General features: G+C 36.7%; 2 protein-coding genes across 2 annotated transcripts in view; both read left to right on the forward strand.

The window, feature by feature from the left end:
* Nucleotides 1-11,248: 11,248 nt before the first annotated feature.
* LOC129781614 (integrator complex subunit 3 homolog) lies at nucleotides 11,249-13,855 on the forward strand. Its single transcript, XM_055789257.1, has 2 exons — nucleotides 11,249-11,626; nucleotides 11,687-13,855. Exons 1-2 carry the CDS (start codon nucleotides 11,516-11,518, stop codon nucleotides 12,176-12,178), a joined length of 603 nt encoding a protein of 200 aa, XP_055645232.1. The 5' UTR covers nucleotides 11,249-11,515; the 3' UTR covers nucleotides 12,179-13,855.
* Nucleotides 13,856-13,985: 130 nt separating this feature from the next.
* The window catches only part of LOC129781613 (integrator complex subunit 3 homolog), a 36,580-nt gene continuing 28,589 nt past the window's right edge, over nucleotides 13,986-21,976 (forward strand). The window contains exons 1-2 of the mRNA XM_055789256.1: nucleotides 13,986-14,197; nucleotides 14,258-14,745. Of these exons, the coding sequence (XP_055645231.1) occupies nucleotides 14,087-14,197; nucleotides 14,258-14,745 (599 nt within the window). The 5' untranslated portion in view covers nucleotides 13,986-14,086. The remainder of the gene's footprint in view (nucleotides 14,198-14,257; nucleotides 14,746-21,976) is intronic.

Genomic DNA, 21,976 nt, shown 5'->3' on the forward strand with positions numbered 1-21,976 from the left:
CCTACATCTAAGCTGTTTTGGTGCTAGAGATGTTGGCATCAAAAACATGACTGCCTAGAAGGTATATTATTGTTTCGAAAATATTCAAGATTTTTGATGAACGTCGTCAGCGATTGGTGGTATTGTTCAGAGACAAGCTTTACTATGGAAAAGTTCGCCTAAAACAGCGGTAATCCACCTTTTTCAGACGGGCCGCAAACACGTGTTAGTGTTAGACACAAAGAAAATAAAGATGGGACCAAGACACGATCGCATTGTTAACATAGAACTACGAAATTATTGCTTATTATTGCAAACATTGAAGTGGTTCAATGATAAAACTTTGATACAAATATTGGGTAGGGGAAAAAGAAATATCGTATATTGTCAATATATGGTAACACTTAAACATATCTTGGGTTGTACTTATCGCATCGGGTCATACTATATGGCTATTTTGCCTTCTATATGGCAACAAGTTTGCGAACAAAACGGCGCGTATTTGACTTAAATTGGATAATTTTAAGTATGTTAAAAAAGCGACGACATTTCTTTTTCCCCAATCCTATATTTGATAGCAATGCGTTAACGTTTCGCAAGCAATTTAAGTAGATTGTAGAATTAATACTACATTAATACTACTTTTTCTCCGACACTACAGTCGGAGAAAAAAGAGAGAATCGAGACGCTCATTCTACCGTTTTGTTTTGTTCTCTAAATCGTTTGTAGTATGACAGTAGCTCACTAGCTGAAAAGTTTTTGATCGCGTGTGAACTATGACATGATACTTTTGATATACGTGAACGTCATCAAAAATGTGGACTGTTTACAACTCTGGTTTTATGAATATAGTTTGAGCAACCACCAAAACTGAAAGCAGAAGTAAAGAACTGACTTTTCGCAGTTCCATTTTTGTTGAAGAACTGGTGCTATATTCACTCAATCAACGGTTTACAAAGCCAGTTATCATTTCTAAACCCATAAAATTTAGTTAATGAAATGCGCTCTATAACAATACCAATTCGAACAAACGTTGAATAAACTATCAAACTTTGTTCAAAGTAAGCTTTGAATTTTGGTTTCCTTCGATATGATTGTGAAGACATTTGAAGACATTTTTCGTATAATGTGAAGACATTTGAAAAAATCACCTGGCATCCCTGCTTGCATATCACATGATTGTTCCACCTGGTTTATATATACAAACATACCTTGTGCTTGTTTACTGTCAGTGTTCAATGGTAATGTTTAATGGTCTCAGGTTTATTGAAGCAATGACTTTTAAAATATATATTTGAGTGCAAATAACAATGAACAAAACCAACTGTGAAATAACTAGTGGGCCGAATATTGTTATGGAGGCTCCAAAATCGAAACTCTTTGCTCAAACTATTGTGGACATTAAGGATGACTTCGAAGATGTATTTTGCTCAAGTAACATACGATTTAGAGATTTAATCCAGTGTTTTCACCTTTTCAGAAATATGAGAAGGTTTATCGATCATACGAAAAGACTATTTTGAATGCGAATGATAAAGAATTACAACACCTGCTATCAGCAACTTTATGTAAAGAGAAACAACATGAAGAGATATGCTTAGCGCTGATGTACACGATTTTGACAGATGCAAGCGCTGCAGAGAAAGCATATTGTGATCTCACGTTATTAACCCACGATGGTCTTTTGTTTGTAACGAACAATTTGGCAATGCTCGTAGCTGAAAAATATCATCGGCTGAATGATGTTTCACGAAAGCAGTTATTATGGTTTCTTAGAGAACTAATTAAAAATCAAGTGATGAATGTTGATAATCTTGTGTGGAACATATTACGACAAGCTAGCGGTGGAGATATAAGCTCAAGAAATATAGCCTTAGTAGAAGGTCTTTTGGATATATTTATCGAATATCGCTTATGGTTGGAAAAAGACCAGTTTTTAGTCGGCACCGTAGTCTATACGTTTTTGAGGTAACTAATGAGAAAGTATATATTTTAGTATGAATAGTTTTAGAGATTTTCTATCAATTCCCATTCTTGTTGAATCGTGTTATTAGTATTATCAGAAAACGACACATTTCGACAGCAACCGTTGAAACATAAAGAAAATAATAGTGATAACTAAGTCACATTTCATAGTGTATGAAAATCTGTGACCGGAAAAAATCTAGAAGAAAGTAAGAGCATCAGAAATAACCGCAGAGAAAAAAGCCCACCAGAAATATTCAATCCGAGTCGATCGCCGACCCACAAGAAAATCAGTATTCCATTGATTGCCGGTTAACCTAAAACATAGGATATTATCCTACACTAAGGTCCGACTGAGCTTTAGCAAGCTTCGGACGACATACGGTCCGCCCTGGTTGTGACACCAGGGACACTACCGCCTAGTTGCCTATCTCTTCCTATATAGGAAATTGGTATATACTCGGATGATGCAAACATCATAGTTATCAGTGGGTGCAAAAATTATATAAGTGCCTACATCTCAGCTGACGCAACTGTCAGTAGGGTTCAAAACCAATCAAACCACCTACATCTAAGCTGTTTTGGTGCTAGAGATGTTGGCATCAAAAACATGACTGCCTAGAAGGTATATTATTGTTTCGAAAATATTCAAGATTTTTGATGAACGTCGTCAGCGATTGGTGGTATTGTTCAGAGACAAGCTTTACTATGGAAAAGTTCGCCTAAAACAGCGGTAATCCACCTTTTTCAGACGGGCCGCAAACACGTGTTAGTGTTAGACACAAAGAAAATAAAGATGGGACCAAGACACGATCGCATTGTTAACATAGAACTACGAAATTATTGCTTATTATTGCAAACATTGAAGTGGTTCAATGATAAAACTTTGATACAAATATTGGGTAGGGGAAAAAGAAATATCGTATATTGTCAATATATGGTAACACTTAAACATATCTTGGGTTGTACTTATCGCATCGGGTCATACTATATGGCTATTTTGCCTTCTATATGGCAACAAGTTTGCGAACAAAACGGCGCGTATTTGACTTAAATTGGATAATTTTAAGTATGTTAAAAAAGCGACGACATTTCTTTTTCCCCAATCCTATATTTGATAGCAATGCGTTAACGTTTCGCAAGCAATTTAAGTAGATTGTAGAATTAATACTACATTAATACTACTTTTTCTCCGACACTACAGTCGGAGAAAAAAGAGAGAATCGAGACGCTCATTCTACCGTTTTGTTTTGTTCTCTAAATCGTTTGTAGTATGAAGTAGCTCACTAGCTGAAAAGTTTTTGATCGCGTGTGAACTATGACATGATACTTTTGATATACGTGAACGTCATCAAAAATGTGGACTGTTTACAACTCTGGTTTTATGAATATAGTTTGAGCAACCACCAAAACTGAAAGCAGAAGTAAAGAACTGACTTTTCGCAGTTCCATTTTTGTTGAAGAACTGGTGCTATATTCACTCAATCAACGGTTTACAAAGCCAGTTATCATTTCTAAACCCATAAAATTTAGTTCGCTGTTGTTCTTTGTTCATCCTTTTTGGAATGAACTTCAAAACTTCAAGGTAAGTTTAATGAAATGCGCTCTATAACAATACCAATTCGAACAAACGTTGAATAAACTATCAAACTTTGTTCAAAGTAAGCTTTGAATTTTGGTTTCCTTCGATATGATTGTGAAGACATTTGAAGACATTTTTCGTATAATGTGAAGACATTTGAAAAAATCACCTGGCATCCCTGCTTGCATATCACATGATTGTTCCACCTGGTTTATATATACAAACATACCTTGTGCTTGTTTACTGTCAGTGTTCAATGGTAATGTTTAATGGTCTCAGGTTTATTGAAGCAATGACTTTTAAAATATATATTTGAGTGCAAATAACAATGAACAAAACCAACTGTGAAATAACTAGTGGGCCGAATATTGTTATGGAGGCTCCAAAATCGAAACTCTTTGCTCAAACTATTGTGGACATTAAGGATGACTTCGAAGATGTATTTTGCTCAAGTAACATACGATTTAGAGATTTAATCCAGTGTTTTCACCTTTTTCAGAAATATGAGAAGGCTTATCGATCATACGAAAAGACTATTTTGAATGCGAATGATAAAGAATTACAACACCTGCTATCAGCAACTTTATGTAAAGAGAAACAACATGAAGAGATATGCTTAGCGCTGATGTACACGATTTTGACAGATCCAAGCGCTGCAGAGAAAGCATATTGTGATCTCACGTTATTTACCCACGATGGTCTTTTGTTTGTAACGAACAATTTGGCAATGCTCGTAGCTGAAAAATATCATCGGCTGAATGATGTTTCACGAAAGCAGTTATTATGGTTTCTTAGAGAACTAATTAAAAATCAAGTGATGAATGTTGATAATCTTGTGTGGAACATATTACGACAAGCTAGCGGTGGAGATATAAGCCCAAGAAATATAGCCTTAGTAGAAGGTCTTTTGGATATATTTATCGAATATCGCTTATGGTTGGAAAAAGACCAGTTTTTAGTCGGCACCGTAGTCTATACGTTTTTGAGGTAACTAATGAGAAAGTATATATTTTAGTATGAATAGTTTTAGAGATTTTCTATCAATTCCCATTCTTGTTGAATCGTGTTATTAGTATTATCAGAAAACGACACATTTCGACAGCAACCGTTGAAACATAAAGAAAATAATAGTGATAACTAAGTCACATTTCATAGTGTATGAAAATCTGTGACCGGAAAAAATCTAGAAGAAAGTAAGAGCATCAGAAATAACCGCAGAGAAAAAACAGCCCACCAGAAATATTCAATCCGAGTCGATCGCCGACCCACAAGAAAATCAGTATTCCATTGATTGCCGGTTAACCTAAAACATAGGATATTATCCTACACTAAGGTCCGACTGAGCTTTAGCAAGCTTCGGACGACATACGGTCCGCCCTGGTTGTGACACCAGGGACACTCTACCGCCTAGTTGCCTATCTCTTCCTATATAGGAAATTGGTATATACTCGGATGATGCAAACATCATAGTTATCAGTGGGTGCAAAAATTATATAAGTGCCTACATCTCAGCTGACGCAACTGTCAGTAGGGTTCAAAACCAATCAAACCACCTACATCTAAGCTGTTTTGGTGCTAGAGATGTTGGCATCAAAAACATGACTGCCTAGAAGGTATATTATTGTTTCGAAAATATTCAAGATTTTTGATGAACGTCGTCAGCGATTGGTGGTATTGTTCAGAGACAAGCTTTACTATGGAAAAGTTCGCCTAAAACAGCGGTAATCCACCTTTTTCAGACGGGCCGCAAACACGTGTTAGTGTTAGACACAAAGAAAATAAAGATGGGACCAAGACACGATCGCATTGTTAACATAGAACTACGAAATTATTGCTTATTATTGCAAACATTGAAGTGGTTCAATGATAAAACTTTGATACAAATATTGGGTAGGGGAAAAAGAAATATCGTATATTGTCAATATATGGTAACACTTAAACATATCTTGGGTTGTACTTATCGCATCGGGTCATACTATATGGCTATTTTGCCTTCTATATGGCAACAAGTTTGCGAACAAAACGGCGCGTATTTGACTTAAATTGGATAATTTTAAGTATGTTAAAAAAGCGACGACATTTCTTTTTCCCCAATCCTATATTTGATAGCAATGCGTTAACGTTTCGCAAGCAATTTAAGTAGATTGTAGAATTAATACTACATTAATACTACTTTTTCTCCGACACTACAGTCGGAGAAAAAAGAGAGAATCGAGACGCTCATTCTACCGTTTTGTTTTGTTCTCTAAATCGTTTGTAGTATGACAGTAGCTCACTAGCTGAAAAGTTTTTGATCGCGTGTGAACTATGACATGATACTTTTGATATACGTGAACGTCATCAAAAATGTGGACTGTTTACAACTCTGGTTTTATGAATATAGTTTGAGCAACCACCAAAACTGAAAGCAGAAGTAAAGAACTGACTTTTCGCAGTTCCATTTTTGTTGAAGAACTGGTGCTATATTCACTCAATCAACGGTTTACAAAGCCAGTTATCATTTCTAAACCCATAAAATTTAGTTAATGAAATGCGCTCTATAACAATACCAATTCGAACAAACGTTGAATAAACTATCAAACTTTGTTCAAAGTAAGCTTTGAATTTTGGTTTCCTTCGATATGATTGTGAAGACATTTGAAGACATTTTTCGTATAATGTGAAGACATTTGAAAAAATCACCTGGCATCCCTGCTTGCATATCACATGATTGTTCCACCTGGTTTATATATACAAACATACCTTGTGCTTGTTTACTGTCAGTGTTCAATGGTAATGTTTAATGGTCTCAGGTTTATTGAAGCAATGACTTTTAAAATATATATTTGAGTGCAAATAACAATGAACAAAACCAACTGTGAAATAACTAGTGGGCCGAATATTGTTATGGAGGCTCCAAAATCGAAACTCTTTGCTCAAACTATTGTGGACATTAAGGATGACTTCGAAGATGTATTTTGCTCAAGTAACATACGATTTAGAGATTTAATCCAGTGTTTTCACCTTTTCAGAAATATGAGAAGGTTTATCGATCATACGAAAAGACTATTTTGAATGCGAATGATAAAGAATTACAACACCTGCTATCAGCAACTTTATGTAAAGAGAAACAACATGAAGAGATATGCTTAGCGCTGATGTACACGATTTTGACAGATGCAAGCGCTGCAGAGAAAGCATATTGTGATCTCACGTTATTAACCCACGATGGTCTTTTGTTTGTAACGAACAATTTGGCAATGCTCGTAGCTGAAAAATATCATCGGCTGAATGATGTTTCACGAAAGCAGTTATTATGGTTTCTTAGAGAACTAATTAAAAATCAAGTGATGAATGTTGATAATCTTGTGTGGAACATATTACGACAAGCTAGCGGTGGAGATATAAGCTCAAGAAATATAGCCTTAGTAGAAGGTCTTTTGGATATATTTATCGAATATCGCTTATGGTTGGAAAAAGACCAGTTTTTAGTCGGCACCGTAGTCTATACGTTTTTGAGGTAACTAATGAGAAAGTATATATTTTAGTATGAATAGTTTTAGAGATTTTCTATCAATTCCCATTCTTGTTGAATCGTGTTATTAGTATTATCAGAAAACGACACATTTCGACAGCAACCGTTGAAACATAAAGAAAATAATAGTGATAACTAAGTCACATTTCATAGTGTATGAAAATCTGTGACCGGAAAAAATCTAGAAGAAAGTAAGAGCATCAGAAATAACCGCAGAGAAAAAAGCCCACCAGAAATATTCAATCCGAGTCGATCGCCGACCCACAAGAAAATCAGTATTCCATTGATTGCCGGTTAACCTAAAACATAGGATATTATCCTACACTAAGGTCCGACTGAGCTTTAGCAAGCTTCGGACGACATACGGTCCGCCCTGGTTGTGACACCAGGGACACTACCGCCTAGTTGCCTATCTCTTCCTATATAGGAAATTGGTATATACTCGGATGATGCAAACATCATAGTTATCAGTGGGTGCAAAAATTATATAAGTGCCTACATCTCAGCTGACGCAACTGTCAGTAGGGTTCAAAACCAATCAAACAACCTACATCTAAGCTGTTTTGGTGCTAGAGATGTTGGCATCAAAAACATGACTGCCTAGAAGGTATATTATTGTTTCGAAAATATTCAAGATTTTTGATGAACGTCGTCAGCGATTGGTGGTATTGTTCAGAGACAAGCTTTACTATGGAAAAGTTCGCCTAAAACAGCGGTAATCCACCTTTTTCAGACGGGCCGCAAACACGTGTTAGTGTTAGACACAAAGAAAATAAAGATGGGACCAAGACACGATCGCATTGTTAACATAGAACTACGAAATTATTGCTTATTATTGCAAACATTGAAGTGGTTCAATGATAAAACTTTGATACAAATATTGGGTAGGGGAAAAAGAAATATCGTATATTGTCAATATATGGTAACACTTAAACATATCTTGGGTTGTACTTATCGCATCGGGTCATACTATATGGCTATTTTGCCTTCTATATGGCAACAAGTTTGCGAACAAAACGGCGCGTATTTGACTTAAATTGGATAATTTTAAGTATGTTAAAAAAGCGACGACATTTCTTTTTCCCCAATCCTATATTTGATAGCAATGCGTTAACGTTTCGCAAGCAATTTAAGTAGATTGTAGAATTAATACTACATTAATACTACTTTTTCTCCGACACTACAGTCGGAGAAAAAAGAGAGAATCGAGACGCTCATTCTACCGTTTTGTTTTGTTCTCTAAATCGTTTGTAGTATGACAGTAGCTCACTAGCTGAAAAGTTTTTGATCGCGTGTGAACTATGACATGATACTTTTGATATACGTGAACGTCATCAAAAATGTGGACTGTTTACAACTCTGGTTTTATGAATATAGTTTGAGCAACCACCAAAACTGAAAGCAGAAGTAAAGAACTGACTTTTCGCAGTTCCATTTTTGTTGAAGAACTGGTGCTATATTCACTCAATCAACGGTTTACAAAGCCAGTTATCATTTCTAAACCCATAAAATTTAGTTCGCTGTTGTTCTTTGTTCATCCTTTTTGGAATGAACTTCAAAACTTCAAGGTAAGTTTAATGAAATGCGCTCTATAACAATACCAATTCGAACAAACGTTGAATAAACTATCAAACTTTGTTCAAAGTAAGCTTTGAATTTTGGTTTCCTTCGATATGATTGTGAAGACATTTGAAGACATTTTTCGTATAATGTGAAGACATTTGAAAAAATCACCTGGCATCCCTGCTTGCATATCACATGATTGTTCCACCTGGTTTATATATACAAACATACCTTGTGCTTGTTTACTGTCAGTGTTCAATGGTAATGTTTAATGGTCTCAGGTTTATTGAAGCAATGACTTTTAAAATATATATTTGAGTGCAAATAACAATGAACAAAACCAACTGTGAAATAACTAGTGGGCCGAATATTGTTATGGAGGCTCCAAAATCGAAACTCTTTGCTCAAACTATTGTGGACATTAAGGATGACTTCGAAGATGTATTTTGCTCAAGTAACATACGATTTAGAGATTTAATCCAGTGTTTTCACCTTTTCAGAAATATGAGAAGGTTTATCGATCATACGAAAAGACTATTTTGAATGCGAATGATAAAGAATTACAACACCTGCTATCAGCAACTTTATGTAAAGAGAAACAACATGAAGAGATATGCTTAGCGCTGATGTACACGATTTTGACAGATGCAAGCGCTGCAGAGAAAGCATATTGTGATCTCACGTTATTAACCCACGATGGTCTTTTGTTTGTAACGAACAATTTGGCAATGCTCGTAGCTGAAAAATATCATCGGCTGAATGATGTTTCACGAAAGCAGTTATTATGGTTTCTTAGAGAACTAATTAAAAATCAAGTGATGAATGTTGATAATCTTGTGTGGAACATATTACGACAAGCTAGCGGTGGAGATATAAGCTCAAGAAATATAGCCTTAGTAGAAGGTCTTTTGGATATATTTATCGAATATCGCTTATGGTTGGAAAAAGACCAGTTTTTAGTCGGCACCGTAGTCTATACGTTTTTGAGGTAACTAATGAGAAAGTATATATTTTAGTATGAATAGTTTTAGAGATTTTCTATCAATTCCCATTCTTGTTGAATCGTGTTATTAGTATTATCAGAAAACGACACATTTCGACAGCAACCGTTGAAACATAAAGAAAATAATAGTGATAACTAAGTCACATTTCATAGTGTATGAAAATCTGTGACCGGAAAAAATCTAGAAGAAAGTAAGAGCATCAGAAATAACCGCAGAGAAAAAAGCCCACCAGAAATATTCAATCCGAGTCGATCGCCGACCCACAAGAAAATCAGTATTCCATTGATTGCCGGTTAACCTAAAACATAGGATATTATCCTACACTAAGGTCCGACTGAGCTTTAGCAAGCTTCGGACGACATACGGTCCGCCCTGGTTGTGACACCAGGGACACTACCGCCTAGTTGCCTATCTCTTCCTATATAGGAAATTGGTATATACTCGGATGATGCAAACATCATAGTTATCAGTGGGTGCAAAAATTATATAAGTGCCTACATCTCAGCTGACGCAACTGTCAGTAGGGTTCAAAACCAATCAAACAACCTACATCTAAGCTGTTTTGGTGCTAGAGATGTTGGCATCAAAAACATGACTGCCTAGAAGGTATATTATTGTTTCGAAAATATTCAAGATTTTTGATGAACGTCGTCAGCGATTGGTGGTATTGTTCAGAGACAAGCTTTACTATGGAAAAGTTCGCCTAAAACAGCGGTAATCCACCTTTTTCAGACGGGCCGCAAACACGTGTTAGTGTTAGACACAAAGAAAATAAAGATGGGACCAAGACACGATCGCATTGTTAACATAGAACTACGAAATTATTGCTTATTATTGCAAACATTGAAGTGGTTCAATGATAAAACTTTGATACAAATATTGGGTAGGGGAAAAAGAAATATCGTATATTGTCAATATATGGTAACACTTAAACATATCTTGGGTTGTACTTATCGCATCGGGTCATACTATATGGCTATTTTGCCTTCTATATGGCAACAAGTTTGCGAACAAAACGGCGCGTATTTGACTTAAATTGGATAATTTTAAGTATGTTAAAAAAGCGACGACATTTCTTTTTCCCCAATCCTATATTTGATAGCAATGCGTTAACGTTTCGCAAGCAATTTAAGTAGATTGTAGAATTAATACTACATTAATACTACTTTTTCTCCGACACTACAGTCGGAGAAAAAAGAGAGAATCGAGACGCTCATTCTACCGTTTTGTTTTGTTCTCTAAATCGTTTGTAGTATGACAGTAGCTCACTAGCTGAAAAGTTTTTGATCGCGTGTGAACTATGACATGATACTTTTGATATACGTGAACGTCATCAAAAATGTGGACTGTTTACAACTCTGGTTTTATGAATATAGTTTGAGCAACCACCAAAACTGAAAGCAGAAGTAAAGAACTGACTTTTCGCAGTTCCATTTTTGTTGAAGAACTGGTGCTATATTCACTCAATCAACGGTTTACAAAGCCAGTTATCATTTCTAAACCCATAAAATTTAGTTCGCTGTTGTTCTTTGTTCATCCTTTTTGGAATGAACTTCAAAACTTCAAGGTAAGTTTAATGAAATGCGCTCTATAACAATACCAATTCGAACAAACGTTGAATCACTATCAAACTTTTGAAACTATCAAACTTTGTTCAAAGTAAGCTTTGAATTTTGGTTTCCTTCGATATGATTGTGAAGACATTTGAAGACATTTTTCGTATAATGTGAAGACATTTGAAAAAATCACCTGGCATCCCTGCTTGCATATCACATGATTGTTCCACCTGGTTTATATATACAAACATACCTTGTGCTTGTTTACTGTCAGTGTTCAATGGTAATGTTTAATGGTCTCAGGTTTATTGAAGCAATGACTTTTAAAATATATATTTGAGTGCAAATAACAATGAACAAAACCAACTGTGAAATAACTAGTGGGCCGAATATTGTTATGGAGGCTCCAAAATCGAAACTCTTTGCTCAAACTATTGTGGACATTAAGGATGACTTCGAAGATGTATTTTGCTCAAGTAACATACGATTTAGAGATTTAATCCAGTGTTTTCACCTTTTTCAGAAATATGAGAAGGCTTATCGATCATACGAAAAGACTATTTTGAATGCGAATGATAAAGAATTACAACACCTGCTATCAGCAACTTTATGTAAAGAGAAACAACATGAAGAGATATGCTTAGCGCTGATGTACACGATTTTGACAGATCCAAGCGCTGCAGAGAAAGCATATTGTGATCTCACGTTATTTACCCACGATGGTCTTTTGTTTGTAACGAACAATTTGGCAATGCTCGTTGCTGAAAAATATCATCGGCTGAATGATGTTTCACGAAAGCAGTTATTATGGTTTCTTAGAGAACTAATTAAAAATCAAGTGATGAATGTTGATAATCTTGTGTGGAACATATTACGACAAGCTAGCGGTGGAGATATAAGCCCAAGAAATATAGCCTTAGTAGAAGGTCTTTTGGATATATTTATCGAATATCGCTTATGGTTGGAAAAAGACCAGTTTTTAGTCGGCACCGTAGTCTATACGTTTTTGAGGTAACTAATGAGAAAGTATATATTTTAGTATGAATAGTTTTAGAGATTTTCTATCAATTCCCATTCTTGTTGAATCGTGTTATTAGTATTATCAGAAAACGACACATTTCGACAGCAACCGTTGAAACATAAAGAAAATAATAGTGATAACTAAGTCACATTTCATAGTGTATGAAAATCTGTGACCGGAAAAAATCTAGAAGAAAGTAAGAGCATCAGAAATAACCGCAGAGAAAAAACAGCCCACCAGAAATATTCAATCCGAGTCGATCGCCGACCCACAAGAAAATCAGTATTCCATTGATTGCCGGTTAACCTAAAACATAGGATATTATCCTACACTAAGGTCCGACTGAGCTTTAGCAAGCTTCGGACGACATACGGTCCGCCCTGGTTGTGACACCAGGGACACTCTACCGCCTAGTTGCCTATCTCTTCCTATATAGGAAATTGGTATATACTCGGATGATGCAAACATCATAGTTATCAGTGGGTGCAAAAATTATATAAGTGCCTACATCTCAGCTGACGCAACTGTCAGTAGGGTTCAAAACCAATCAAACCACCTACATCTAAGCTGTTTTGGTGCTAGAGATGTTGGCATCAAAAACATGACTGCCTAGAAGGTATATTATTGTTTCGAAAATATTCATGATTTTTGATGAACGTCGTCAGCGATTGGTGGTATTGTTCAGAGACAAGCTTTACTATGGAAAAGTTCGCCTAAAACAGCGGTAATCCACCTTTTTCAGACGGGCCGCAAACACGTGTTAGTGTTAGACACAAAGAAAATAAAGATGGGACCAAGACACGATCGCATTGTTAACATAGAACTACGAAATTATTGCTTATTATTGCAAACATTGAAGTGGTTCAATGATAAAACTTTGATACAAATATTGGGTAGGGGAAAAAGAAATATCGTATATTGTCAATATATGGTAACACTTAAACATATCTTGGGTTGTACTTATCGCATCGGGTCATACTATATGGCTATTTTGCCTTCTATATGGCAACAAGTTTGCGAACAAAACGGCGCGTATTTGACTTAAATTGGATAATTTTAAGTATGTTAAAAAAGCGACGACATTTCTTTTTCCCCAATCCTATATTTGATAGCAATGCGTTAACGTTTCGCAAGCAATTTAAGTAGATTGTAGAATTAATACTACATTAATACTACTTTTTCTCCGACACTACAGTCGTAGAAAAAAGAGAGAATCGAGACGCTCATTCTACCGTTTTGTTTTGTTCTCTAAATCGTTTGTAGTATGACAGTAGCTCACTAGCTGAAAAGTTTTTGATCGCGTGTGAACTATGACATGATACTTTTGATATACGTGAACGTCATCAAAAATGTGGACTGTTTACAACTCTGGTTTTATGAATATAGTTTGAGCAACCACCAAAACTGAAAGCAGAAGTAAAGAACTGACTTTTCGCAGTTCCATTTTTGTTGAAGAACTGGTGCTATATTCACTCAATCAACGGTTTACAAAGCCAGTTATCATTTCTAAACCCATAAAATTTAGTTCGCTGTTGTTCTTTGTTCACCCTTTTTGGAATGAACTTCAAAACTTCAAGGTAAGTTTAATGAAATGCGCTCTATAACAATACCAATTCGAACAAACGTTGAATAAACTATCAAACTTAGTTCAAAGTAAGCTTTGAATTTTGGTTTCCTTCGATATGATTGTGAAGACATTTGAAGACATTTTTCGTATAATGTGAAGACATTTGAAAAAATCACCTGGCATCCCTGCTTGCATATCACATGATTGTTCCACCTGGTTTATATATACAAACATACCTTGTGCTTGTTTACTGTCAGTGTTCAATGGTAATGTTTAATGGTCTCAGGTTTATTGAAGCAATGACTTTTAAAATATATATTTGAGTGCAAATAACAATGAACAAAACCAACTGTGAAATAACTAGTGGGCCGAATATTGTTATGGAGGCTCCAAAATCGAAACTCTTTGCTCAAACTATTGTGGACATTAAGGATGACTTCGAAGATGTATTTTGCTCAAGTAACATACGATTTAGAGATTTAATCCAGTGTTTTCACCTTTTTCAGAAATATGAGAAGGCTTATCGATCATACGAAAAGACTATTTTGAATGCGAATGATAAAGAATTACAACACCTGCTATCAGCAACTTTATGTAAAGAAAAACAACATGAAGAGATATGCTTAGCGCTGATGTACACGATTTTGACAGATCCAAGCGCTGCAGAGAAAGCATATTGTGATCTCACGTTATTAACCCACGATGGTCTTTTGTTTGGAACGAACAATTTGGCAATGCTCGTAGCTGAAAAATATCATCGGCTGAATGATGTTTCACGAAAGCAGTTATTATGGTTTCTTAGAGAACTAATTAAAAATCAAGTGATGAATGTTGATAATCTTGTGTGGAACATATTACGACAAGCTAGCGGTGGAGATATAAGCCCAAGAAATATAGCCTTAGTAGAAGGTCTTTTGGATATATTTATCGAATATCGCTTATGGTTGGAAAAAGACCAGTTTTTAGTCGGCACCGTAGTCTATACGTTTTTGAGGTAACTAATGAGAAAGTATATATTTTAGTATGAATAGTTTTAGAGATTTTCTATCAATTCCCATTCTTGTTGAATCGTGTTATTAGTATTATCAGAAAACGACACATTTCGACAGCAACCGCTGAAACATAAAGAAAATAATAGTGATAACTAAGTCACATTTCATAGTGTATGAAAATCTGTGACCGGAAAAAATCTAGAAGAAAGTAAGAGCATCAGAAATAACCGCAGAGAAAAAACAGCCCACCAGAAATATTCAATCCGAGTCGATCGCCGACCCACAAGAAAATCAGTATTCCATTGATTGCCGGTTAACCTAAAACATAGGATATTATCCTACACTAAGGTCCGACTGAGCTTTAGCAAGCTTCGGACGACATACGGTCCGCCCTGGTTGTGACACCAGGGACACTCTACCGCCTAGTTGCCTATCTCTTCCTATATAGGAAATTGGTATATACTCGGATGATGCAAACATCATAGTTATCAGTGGGTGCAAAAATTATATAAGTGCCTACATCTCAGCTGACGCAACTGTCAGTAGGGTTCAAAACCAATCAAACCACCTACATCTAAGCTGTTTTGGTGCTAGAGATGTTGGCATCAAAAACATGGCTGTCTAGAAGGTATATTATATTGTTTCGAAAATATGCAAGATTTTTAATGAACGTCGTCAGCGATTGGTGGTATTGTTCAGAGACAAGCTTTACTATGGAAAAGTTCGCCTAAAACAGCGGTAATCCACCTTTTTCAGACGGGCCGCAAACACGTGTTAGTGTTAGTGTCGCGGGCCACAAAGAAAATAAAGAAGGGACCAAGACACGACCGCATTGTTAACATAGAACTACGAAATTATTGCATATTATTGCAAACATTGAAGTGGTTCAATGATAAAACTTTGATACAAATATTGGGTTGGGGAAAAAGAAATATCGTATATTGTCAATATATGGTAACACTTAAACATATCTTGGGTTGTACTTATCGCATCGGGTCATACTATACGGCTATTTTGCCTTCTATATGGCAACAAGTTTGCGAACAAAACGGCGCGTATTTGACTTAAATTGGATAATTTTAAGTATGTTAAAAAAGCGACGACATTTCTTTTCCCCAATCCTATATTTGATAGCAATGCGCTAACGTTTCGCAAGCAATTTAAGTAGATTGTAGAATTAATTCTGAATATAATACATGTACTGTTGATTGCTCGCTGTCTAGTGAAACTGAAATACTGATCTAATATCTAAGTAGTTTTCTAGTATTTCTCACATCTCCAACACAGAAAGAAACTTCTCAGAAGACGCAACAGAAAATCCGAACCGAATCTTTTGTGTGGTAGCGGCGGAAGCGAGAGCAATACCATCGAAACACATTCTCACCTTCAGTTTTTCGCCGAAGAAAACTCTCCTGAATTCACAAAAGCTCCCTTTATCTAAAAATAGATAACCTCGATTATCCGTGAGCGGATTATCTGCGAATGTGAGTTCTCTAGTATTTCTATAAACCTTCCCAAAATTTGTCAGTGAGTGGTAGTGTCTTGCTCTTTTGTTTTGGTCATGGCTTTCACATTATCTGATCGTACATCAGTGATCTTACAGATGGATAGTTCAATAATTTCTGTTTGTATCTCATTTTTAGCCCTCTATTGCGTTATCCGCGATTTTCGTTATACGTGTTGATTTAGCCCGACTATTCCGCAGATAATCGGGGTTCTACTGTATACAATAGATTTTTAGAATGCATTATTACTTTGAAGTTTTGGAAAGCGAGCTTTCGCTAGCGATACCAAGATTCCGTGGAAGGCCGCTGAAATTAACCTGGATAATGTCTATCATTGAACTGTTACAGTTCATCGTGTAATGGGACTTTCAAGAAATGCTTCCAAATCATTTTGAGTTTGAAAAATTACCCAAGCAACACTTTTATTGAGGAACAAACTTCAAGCTTTATCACTTTCATAGCTCGACTGACTGACAGCTTGATCCCTTTGTATGCTGCATACGGTCAATTTGTGTTGGTTGGGATAGGGATACTAGGTCCCTTGTGAGAGTCCATCAGAACCAGTGTTTGCGATCAAAATCGAATGATACACAATGTGTCATGCAAGTAACTTCTCATGAACATATAACCAAATATGAGAGAATCATTCAGATACTTGTATGAATGACAGTAATCACTTGTGTAACATTACATGATTAAACCAAGAGAGAAACGAAGACTGTTGTTTGCATATTCGAGTTGTATCAAACATCGCAAACCATTTTCGAAGCCTGCATACAAGTTTGAACCGCATATATCGTCCCGCTCTACCATAGCGAAACCCACTGCACAGACTCTCTTCAAAGGAGGTCCGAGAAAACTTGTAGAGTGTATGCACCGGTTGATAGTCAGGATTTGGGTCACAGAACAGCTACCGGAGGAGTGGAAGGACGGGGTAATCTGCCCCATCTACAAAAAAGGTGACAAGTTGGATTGTGGGAACTATCGTGCTACAAAATTTTGTGTCAGATCCTCTCCCTCCGTCTATCGCCAATAGTAAGTAGATTTGTGGGAAGTTATAAGGCCGGATTCATGCCCGGTTGCTCGACGACGGACCAGATTTTTACACTGCGGCAGATCCTCCAAAAGTGCCGCGAGTATCAGTATTATACACCACATCTTCGTCGACTTCAAGGCGAACACGGCTTTCCCCGAAAGCTTACAAGACTGATTCAGGCAACGATGAAGGTGTTTGGTGCAGTGTGCGGATCTCAGGTGAGCTGTCGGAATCATTTGAGACTCACAGGGGACTTCGACAAGGCGATGGACTCTGCTGTCTGCTCTTCAACGTGGCGCTGGAAGGTGTTATGCGGAGAGCGGGCTTCAACATGCGGCACGATTTTCAACAAGTCTAGTCAGTTTATCTGCTTCGCCGTCGACGTGGACATAATCGGAAGAACACATGCGACGGTAGCCGACTTGTATACTCGACTGAAACACGAAGCAGGGCTGATTGGGCTTGGGATCAATGCGTCTAAGACTAAATACATGCTAGCTGGAGGGACTGATCGCAACAGAGTTTTTCTTGGTAGTAGTGTTGTGATCGACGGCGACGAGCTCGAGGTGGTGGAGGAATTTGTCTACCTTGGCTCGTTAATAACAACTGACAACAACAACAGCCGTAAAATTCGAAGACGCATTGTCCATGGAAGTCGTGCCTACTATGTGCTCCGCAAATCCTTGAGGTCCAACTAATTCGACCGATTGTTCTCTATGGGCACGAAGCATGGACGATGCTTGAAGAGGACTTACAAGCGCTCGGAGTTTTCGAACGCCGAGTGCTCAGAACAATATACGGTGGTGTACAGGAAAACGGATTATGGAGAAGGAGAATGAACCACGAACTGGCGCAACTCTACAGCGAACCCAGCATCCAGAAAGTCGCCAAGGCTGGACGAGTGCGATGGGCAGGGCATGTTGCAAGATTGCTGGACAGCATCCCTGCAAAGATGGTGTTCGCATCTAATCCGGTAGGAACAAGAAGGAAAGGAGCCCAGCGAGCGAGGTGGTAGGAGCAGGACTTGGCAAGAATCGGTGCAGCCGGGAGTTGGAGAACTGCAGCCATGTACCGGGTTTATTGGAGAAGAGTAGTGGATCAGATCTAGTCTCAATGGGATGTAGAGTCATAGTAAATAAATAAATAAAAATATCACTGGGGTTTTGTGCTCGCGGTGCTTCAAAATGAAGGGCTTCTAGGCAAACACTGAGAAGTTGAATTCTCGCGTAACTTTTGAAAAGGTCCTATGTAACAAATGTAAACAAATTGAGTTAATGGATGCACGCTATTAGTTTTCAATCATTGAATGTATTACAAAAACAATCGTTCACGTATCTATCTTCTTCATCTTTTTGTCGCCGATACAAAAAATATCCAATGTACAGATTCGAATTTTAAGCACCCGGCTGTTACTTCGGACGCCACTTTCCTTCGACGGCCGAAACGTCCGAAGTAACAAAACAGTCAAAACAACTCGCAGTCGTACTTCGGTCGTTTTGGAATTTGTTTCTTACAGGTGTTGTTATCGATTTCAGTGCAATTCAACGAGTGATAACAATAATAATCAGTCTTTAGAACGAAGTGCTGATATGTGGATTGTTGTTTATTAGTTAGTTTCAAATTTTTATAGTGCAACGTAATATGTCCAATGTGCAAACGCGGGCAGTCAAAACGTCCAATGTAACATTTTTCGCTCCGAGGCTTCAACCTTAATCTTAAATCACGGAACAATAGTTACGATTGGTTTTACGGAGTTATTCTTGACAGCTAGTGGTGAAAACAGTGATAAAAATTGATAGCTTTTAAGACAATTCGCGAAATAATGTTCGGGTCCTCAACTACGTTTTTCTCGAGTTGGCGAAAATATTACATTGGACCTTTTCAAAAGTTACGCGAGAATTCATTGAGGCTCTAACTGTACCACTGTGGCGTACCAGCAGCTGTTGTGTAATCTAGCCAAAAAATGTAGAAAATAGGTTTGACCTTTCCTTTCTATGGTGTTGGGGTGTTGAGAAGTTTATCCTAATGATTGTTTTTAGCTGTAAATAAACTGAATGTTTTGTTATGTTGCAATGGATGGAATGAAGAGCCGCAACTAGCGAGTTATTTTTTCTCTTTAGTAGTTTTATTTTACTCTCAATTTGTGTGCATGTGAATATTTGATGACATCTAGTGATACCTGTTTTTTCTCGTTTTGTTATCGGTATAGTAGAGACTAGATGGCCAAAAGATTAATTGCTTTTCATGTGTTTATGGGCCTGATCACGAACGTCGCTTCGCGGTGGGAGCGAAATGATTTGTATGCAAGGTTATATGTACTTCATTTCATTTTCACCGCGAGGTGACGTTCGTAATCAGGTCCTATGTGTGCGTATCTTTAAAAGTTGTGTAATACTTATGAGAGGGTGGTGGTCCTGGACCGATCAGATAAAATTTTAGGTACTACGATTTCTACAATTTGAGGAATTAGTTTGGTACTATCCTTCCCCAAATATTAAATTCCGAATGAGGCTGTACAGTCTGAATTTAATTCCTGATTTTATAATGTAAATTTCAAACATTAGAATTTTATTCCAGATTTCAAATTGAGGATTCGGATTTTAGATTATGGATCTGAACCAGTTATTTGGCTTGGATACGTTTTTATGTGTGTGTAGTATTATTTCCTTATTTATTACTAATTTATAAGTTTGGAAAATGAATCCAATTGTAAATTTCCGGTTTCCAAATGTTAGTGTTATGTTAGTTTACTTTTATAACTAGTTTGGATACAAGTTATTTTGTTTCAGTTATCTGTTGTATTCAGGGATGGTAAAAAATCACATTCAACGATTAATAAATAAGTATATCCCTCTAGTCGGATGTTTTTAAATCACCCCCAGCAGGCGATGCTCTTTTATCCTTCACACGTACACAGAGAGAATATTTCGAATGGTGAGCTACCAAGATATATGAAAGCGGAATCCCCACTGCTTGCACTCTCGAAGCATTACTTCTACTACTCATGCTTTATCGTGAGTGCAAGCCACAAACGATTAATCCCATTCCGTAGAGCGGATGATGAGTTCTTGATCGTAAAGTGTACAAGAGACGATCAACTGAAATCTCACGACACTCATCGAGGGATTTTTAATTCTCTATTGCACTGACCGCAATGAGTGCCTGACTCAGTCTCGTGTCGATTTTATTTTGCTGTCGTCTCCCACCCGATAAACAGCAGACTGGTAATGGATGCAATTGATTAATTTTATTACCAGCAGATTTGGGCGAATCTCATCCCGCCCAAAATCGTTTTTTAGATTCCAATAATTCTGAACATTCACATTTCTCTCGAAATAATTTTTCCAATAGTAATTCAATTAGTGTCTTCACGAAACACCTTTCGAATTCGATTTTTTTAATTTGTAGATTAAACGGATCACATATTTGATTAATTCAATTCTGTGTGGTTACGAATAAATGTAATGAATTAGTATGGACGTATGTTAGTCATATATCGTGGACTTCCGACATATGTGGCAGTAGATTTATCGAACGACTAATGTTTTTTTATATCCCTTCAAACTTGTTGCATCTCTCAAGTGTACATACTGCTTTGACCGCCGATTTGCATGGTTGAATCTGGTTAATTTCAGGTATTCAGTCTTCATATTCCCGAATGAATACTGTTGGAACAATAGGTATCGCAGCAAATGATTATCAACATCATCCTACCTTATCATCAAACGGTATGCGAAGAATCAGAGCGAATAAACGTCCGACTGGAAGTCATGAACATCACTTCAATGTGCCCAAGATAAATTTATACTTTGAAGGTCATTAACCTTTCTAAAGATGATCAGATGGAATATATTCCAATGTCGTCTGGAATAACCTGTTTTTGCTATTATTCTGATGTTTCATAACACACATAACACGGCACTCTATTGATTATTCGCCGAAAATGAATAAAAAATATCCTTGGATTTAGCCTACAGTTTTAGCAGCAGTGCAATATGGTGAGCCAGCCTCCATTGATTAGTTTGTTCAAAAAACCTTTCGCTCTTTATCACTTATCAGCTCCTCGTTTTACGCCCGAGTAAAACATTCGTTATTGTTTTCTGCGGTTAGAAACTGAAAAAGAAAAATATTTAGGTAAAATGAATCATAACAAAACATCAAGTACCTCCGAATCGATTCTCTTCCACTAGAGGAATGGCGATTGCATACACAGTTTCTAGGTATGAACATACTAGAGATTACTTATGCTATGAAGTAAAATTTACGAATCATTGGTAGGGATGTAAATTGCATCTGACATCAGTTTTACAGAATTTTGGTAATATGCACAAAAAATGTGTATATTTTATCAACGTTTCAACTACTAAAGATTTGGTAGCTGCATTTACTAATGGTTTTCTCCAGTGTAGTACGACTGTAAATTGAATATACGACGAATCGCTCGTACGAAAACAAGAATGGGAGGATTTGCGTACGCATCCTATTCGTTCGAAAATGAGAATGAGGGTGAATGTAAAAAATAGATTATAAATAAGAATTTTATGAATGCTTTTTAAGTGAAAATGTGAATAAACAATAAAATTAAGAATTTGGCTGAGCTTGTAAAAATAAACATATTAATAAAAAATACAACCTCCTCGAGTTGATTAAAACAAAAAAAAAATGGGTGGGTTATATCTATGATATAACCGC

The sequence above is a fragment of the Toxorhynchites rutilus genome, unplaced genomic scaffold (assembly GCF_029784135.1).
Source record: "Toxorhynchites rutilus septentrionalis strain SRP unplaced genomic scaffold, ASM2978413v1 HiC_scaffold_16, whole genome shotgun sequence".
Taxonomy (NCBI): Eukaryota; Metazoa; Arthropoda; class Insecta; order Diptera; family Culicidae; genus Toxorhynchites; species Toxorhynchites rutilus.